The sequence below is a fragment of the Anopheles cruzii genome, chromosome 3 (genome assembly GCF_943734635.1).
Source record: "Anopheles cruzii chromosome 3, idAnoCruzAS_RS32_06, whole genome shotgun sequence".
In the NCBI taxonomy this organism is placed as follows: domain Eukaryota; kingdom Metazoa; phylum Arthropoda; class Insecta; order Diptera; family Culicidae; genus Anopheles; species Anopheles cruzii.
The window spans coordinates 3,996,172-4,002,614 of record NC_069145.1 but is presented as its reverse complement, the minus strand read 5'-3'; the positions used below and the strand labels follow the sequence as shown (position 1 = coordinate 4,002,614).

Genomic DNA, 6,443 nt, shown 5'->3' with positions numbered 1-6,443 from the left:
CGTCCGATCGGTGAAACTTTGCGAAAGGGTTCTTGGGCAGCAACACACAGACAATCAGGCCGAAAGCTAGTTTATTGTGACGCAAGTGACACAAGAAGAACTCATAAGAGTGTCACAAGAAGCTTTAGTGTCGCTATCCGGTCGACAAACGGGTTTTGGCTGCATCGAGTTACCTTTTTGGCGGCAAAAAGGCGCTTCCAGCAATCCGATCCTGCGTCTCGCGGGCCGATAAGGAGGGGAGTCAAGAATAGTTTCGAGCATCGGTGGCCTGAATCTGACCATTCCAATTCTGTTTTTGCGATCATTTAGATACGATCGTTAGCGTTCTAATTTTAAGCTATTTAAGTTTTACGCCATGATCCGATCACGTTTGGGTTTGTTCTCCCCAAACAAACCTTGGAGTGGCGCCGTTATGAGTGGCCACTAATGTACGTGACCCCAGAACCGCTCACGCCTAGCAACACTTGATCGATTAAAATCTTCAATCACACCGAATCCGTGGATGGTAAATAAATACGTTGTTGAAGCATTCCCAGTCATTAACCTTCAGCGCCGTTGGGACGCACTTTGCATGCCTAATTCCACGAAATGACACAATTTAAAGCTATTATTTTTAGCCACCGTCCGGGGTTTCTAAGAGGTCGTCCTTGTGAATCGTCTTTTTGGGACCCTTTTTGTAGTTGGCGCGACAAAAAAGGCGCATCGCCGCCGCCAGGTTGGTCTGACTCACCTTCAGCAGGCTGGTGGTCTGGGAGTCTAAAATTAGACCACTAGTGGTTCAAGTTCGGCGCCACACCTGCACCACACTAAACAAGCCTCGACTAACCTAGAGTGCTGCGGTGGCTAGTTGCGTAGTCCACACGCATGCCGCGGTTTGCGCCAAACGGCAACCGCCGGGACCGACGTGCCACGGGACGTTAATGTATTCGGTGGTGGTGACGCCTTCCGCAGTGACTGGAATCGGAAAACAAATCAAAATCGGCCGCCGCCACCAACCCGGTCACTGGCCACCCCTTATAACGGACGCAAGATGAATCGCACGAAGGTAATTAAATGGGGCCGGGCCGCGGTGTGTGTGGTCACCGTCCACACCGGCTAATGTAATCGGTAATCGCGTGACAGCAGCGCGACATTGATAGCCTAGAGGCACGTGGGACGTGGGACGCGGGAGACAATCAGTTATGTCCATCGGAAGTCCATAGGTCGATAAATTTAAAATCCATTAAAATGGCCTCGACGGCAGAAGCAGTGAAACAATTGGTCGTTTTTTGGCCACGTAGCCCGCCCCCAAGGTTAGGCACACAGTGGACCTTCACGCAAATTGACGGTAGTGACTGTGATTTGAAATATTAATGGCGCCAGCATTACCGTAGCATAAACTGGATACAATTACACGAAAACAACACTTCCAAAAAGCTCCCCGAAGCATGACGCACTGGACTAGCCTCCAGCAATAGTGGTCTAATTTTAGACTCCTTGACGGAGAAATAGAGTCGGGACCAGACTAGTATTAGCGGCGGCGATGCACCTTTTTTGTCGCGAACTGAGACGACCGACCGAAAAGGGGCTGCGGTGCTAATTTGCGGTGTGCGAAATGCACCTAATTTATGCCTCCGAAAACCAGCTCTTATCTGGCCGAAAGAGTCGCGAAAGAGTTAGCGAGGCTCCAAAAGACGAATCGCAAGGACGACCTTTCGGATGTCCACACGATGGCTAAAAATAATGGCTTAAAATAGTGTCACCGTAGTAGTCGGAGACCGGCTGAAGGTTAACGGAAACGAACTGAAACGAACCCGACGGAACCAAAAATCTGGAACCGCACCGCGCCGCGTGCCAAAAGTGGTAGGCTAATTGATTTTTCGCATAATAAACGGTGGGTCGGCCCGTGGTCCGTGGAGAGGGTGGAGGCGGCATTAAGCCGTGGAGACAATTTATCATCGCATTTGCGGAAGCCGCGGCGGACGGTTTTGGAGGCCTATTTTCATTCTTTGGCAAAACTTTGGTGATAATTAGAAATCAAGTTTTTGGGGTTCCGCGATTCGGCGGAACCGTACTTTTTGGCGGAACCGTACTTTTCGGTGGAACTTAACACATTCCGATAGCGCCGTGGTACAACTCGGTTCGAGTACGCTGCGTAGCTGAGCCTCGAGGAGATTTAACGCCTTTTCAAATTTTAAACACACCTCTTTACAGCTCTTTGGCGGTGTTTAGAAGAGGGCTGAGAGGACAAATCCGCTAACATAATTATAACAGAGAGTTAAACAGCAACCAGTAAACTCTGTATACTTTCGACCCGCTTGCTCTTCAGGTTATTGTTGCGCCATCATCCTTATGCTTCGAGTAGCGTTTAATTATTTTACTGCCATGCCTCTGTTATGATCCTTATTATGTGTTCATCACTTAGCGTATGCCAAAGTTATGGCGGATTTCGTGGAATAACGTAGCCCCAAGCCCTTGGTTCGGTTCCGAAGTTTGATGAAGTTGAAAGAGAGAATTTGTTTTAAATAATCATCAGTTGCCTGAAACAGCTCATCCTGCTAAAAATGAATGATTTAAAATAAAAATATTGCCACAAAAAAACCTCAATAAGATTTGATGGAAACGATTTCAAAACAATAGTATCGGGGCCCAAAAAATCTTAGCAGCTCCAATACTTGAATATTTAACATAAATTTCCGAGACGTCCTTGCGTGCGCATTGGCAGGGATCAAGTAAAAAAATCCGCAATCGTCGGACCGATCAGGTGTCTTCACCGGGCCGCGATCGATTCGCGATACGATTGCGAACACCATGTGGCCAAACCCAAACGACCATGTGCAACAACGGTGCAGCTTGCGCCACACCTCGGCCCGGTCCGGTCTGGTCCACGGGACGGCACGAAAATGACTGATGGAGCGGACGGACTTAAGTATTCCGCGGCGCGTTGGTCACTTTGACATTTTGACGCGCGCGATGCATCGCAATGCATCGTAGCCGGGCAGGATCGGAAATGGAAGAAGGGAAGGTTAGCTTATCGCCAATACATTTGTCAGAAAATTAACTACGTGCGGATGGCGATTTAATAGTCGCAAATGCATTGCTCACACGCAGACACACGGGAGAAGCGCGCTGGCGCGACCAAAGTGCATCATCATTTGCATGTGGCTTTTTTGCTATTTGCCCAGCAGTGCGACCTCCCACAGCAAGTTTCCGTCGCCGCCGCCGCCGGGGAGGTCTTCCTTTGTCTGGGCCCTGCGTCTCTCGTCCTCGTGTCGCGCGGAGGGCGTTGGGCTAAAAATAGACATACCGCGAACGCGAACGTTATTACGACTGTGTAACGGCTGCAGTTATTGCATTCCTGCGTTGCGACCTATCAACCGAGCGCGCTAATCCGAGCATGACCATCTCTCTTCGATTTAACTAGCCAGTGGACACTGGCGTAGTTACACTTACTTGCATAGTTAACGCCGACCTTTTCCTTCAGGCTCTCGGTGAGGTTGGTGCGGGCCGAGTCGGTCGCGAACGGTGAGTAGGTGATGTTTTCGTGGCGGAAAAACTCCGCCATCGTGTTCATCAGCAGGTGGCCCGTTTGTGGGCCGGCCACGTTGTAGTAGCTCTGCCGGTCGTAAAAGTACACGACGCGCTTCCACTTGAAGCTGGAACGAGAGGAAGATACAAAGAAGCCATCAGGCACGATGAGGAACACATTCAAACCATTCAAATGGCATCAACCCCCGGGGGGGGGGGTGCCAGGGACCCTACGACTTTCGCTTTTCGCTCACATGGCACACGGTTGGGCACGCGGGGAAGTTATTCTGATTAGATCGTTCGATGGCAAACGATTCTTGATTTATTTCTTTTCGTTTGGAATTGACTTTCTGGAGCCTGTCTTCGGACCGGTTCGATACAATGAGGTGTTGTTGGCGGAGCAACTGATAAGAAAACTCATTTAAACTTAGCTGAACAGCATCGGGAAAAGATACGCTTCAAAAATAACTTAAATATTGTCAGTAAAAAAAAATACGAGACGACGAAAAAGGCCAGCAAGAAGTATGAATGAGAAAACTTCCAATCTAAATATGACTAAAGAAACTTTATGCCTTTACTTTACTATTGTTGAATCATTTGAAATATATTACTAAACAAATTATTATTGAATTTAAGAATTAAGAATTATTTCAATTTTATTTGTCAGATAATTACGACAACTTAAGAGAGTAAAAGATATTTAAAATCAGTCAACAAAAAGAAATGACCCCCAAAAATAAACAAATCACCAAAAAGTGTTACACAATATGCTTGTTCTTCGTTGCGGCAACGGAGAAGCAAATATTTCACCCCAAGCCTCAACGCCTAAAAATGTGCCAATTCATGCAGATCGATAAAGGATATCTGCAAATTGACACGAACCACAATCTTCCATTAACGGCACGGTCCGTCGCGAAGATGCTCTGGCCAATGGTTTTAGACCAGGCAGTTTATTGCTGAAAAGTGCGTGTCACGCTCCGGGATCACCCTATACTCACTGGCGGATGAGATCGATCATAAAGTACGCCATCCGTTTGAAGCTGACCAGCCCGGTGCGGATGAGCATGTGGAACTCGTGCTCGCAGCTCGTTTTCGGTTCCTCGAAATCGAAGGTGTACCCGGCACCGGTCAACACCGGGATGCCATCGTTGTAGATGTAGCGGGCGATTCGGGCCACGGGCGCTGCGAAAGGACACACGAGAAACGTTAGTAGTGAAGGGGTTTCATTCATAATTCTCGCTGAGAGTAACGCTTCGTAACGGCCCTGTGAGTAACCGTGGTTCATGTAGTGGATGGAAAGCTCCGAAAGCTTCAGGTTAGCCAGGTTCTGAACCCACCGCACCCGTCGAGCGATGATGGAGACGCATGGTGCGCGATTCGAGACGGTCCGCGTGTTATTTATTGTCGTCCACCGCTCTCGGATGGATGGCGGATTAACGGAAATGGCTTCAAACGGCATTTATGGCCCCGGCTTTATTGCTGCGGTACAATTTGTGTTCGTACACAATCGGCGCTAAACGATCGTCCGGTGCCCTTCTTTTTATGCTGATCGCTTGGGAGAGAGTTTTTACGACTTTATTTGGGTTTTGGATTGAATCTTGTTATGTGAAAGACGCCATTAATTTGAATGAACCACATTACAAGATGTGTCCCGTACAGGCAAGCGACAAGTTGGGATCATGTTTTCCATTCGGAGCAATGTCTTTGTTCGAAAACACGAAATATTTTGGATAACAAATCAATGAAACTCAACAGAAAAATGTTGTTTACGAAAACCTAACCATATTTTCCAGCTATGTGAGTCCTTACCGAGTGCAAAATCACAGGTCGGGCCCAGGATAAGGTGACCGCACACCTCGCTCCCCGTCCCGTCCATCGCCATCACCGTGGCCCGGGCCTGTTCGCACCGATCGTCGAACGGAATCCAGCGGATGGAAACGTTGCGCGGTATGATGGCCCGCTGGCGGATGTCCGCTTCGGCCTTCGCCAACACCGGCTGAACCCGGGGCAACGAAACTTCGAAGCTTGTGTTGGCCGGCATGATCAGGACCACTCGCAGCTCGCAGTTCCAATCGTCGCCGGCCGACGAAGGTGACGTCGATCGGACACAAATCGCTTCGCACGCTTTTCGCTCCAACCGCCGACAGCCGGCTTCGACCGCCGGTGGAACGATGGAGCCGAAGCCGGCGAACAGGACCATCACCAGCAACGCTCGGCACCAACTTTCGTCCTTTTTCCAGCTCAACCATCTTCGGAGTAGCTGTGGTGGCGGCGTTGAAGGCGGCGACTTCGCGGAACAGTCTGTCCTGGCGGGCATGATTTCGCGGCTCACCGGAGCCACCATTCGCCTCGCCATTCGTGTTGGCCACCGACCGGCCTGCGTCTCCGCTTAATGCGATTTCGTGGTTGCCGGCAATCACATTGAACGATATGTTGCCGTCGTCGTTGCCGCGGTTGGCTGCAGGCTAAAGGTCGACGTGTAACCGATCCCGTAACACTTTGCCCGAACGATCACAACGAAATACCGGAACACGACGCGTGACGCACATTCAGCCTTTCGCACCGGAGCAGGGCTGGCAACATTTTAGGATTATTTGCGTAAACCATTTTACATTTTCACACACGCGCGGGTGCGGACACACAAACACAGTCTTTCGGTATCGCTTTGGCACTTTGGAATCGAATCCGGGGCTCGGAAATGAAATACAATTTTTTGTTGGCCCGTTTTTCTTCGGTTGGTTTCTTACACTTCGCTAAACCGCAAAACACCGCCGGCCGATGTTAAAGCTGGCCTTTATTTGATTTTTATTTACGAACGCGAACGCCGGTTTATGTGTTTACCTTTTCTCATTCCCTCCGCCTGTGCTGTGGCAATGGCAGTGGAACCAGGTGAAGCCTGGTGCTGCAGGTGTGTTGCCGAACTGTAAAAAATGGGT

At 49.5% G+C, this 6,443-nt stretch overlaps 1 protein-coding gene across 1 annotated transcript; it reads right to left on the bottom strand.

Annotated features, from left to right (window-relative positions):
- Positions 1–613: 613 nt before the first annotated feature.
- Positions 614–5,707, bottom strand: LOC128275017 (atrial natriuretic peptide receptor 3). Its single transcript, XM_053013385.1, has 4 exons — positions 5,317–5,707; positions 4,506–4,689; positions 3,433–3,635; positions 614–756 (listed from the first exon to the last, which is right to left on the bottom strand). Exons 1-4 carry the CDS (start codon positions 5,705–5,707, stop codon positions 614–616), a joined length of 921 nt encoding a protein of 306 aa, XP_052869345.1.
- Between the last annotated feature and the right edge of the window lie 736 nt (positions 5,708–6,443).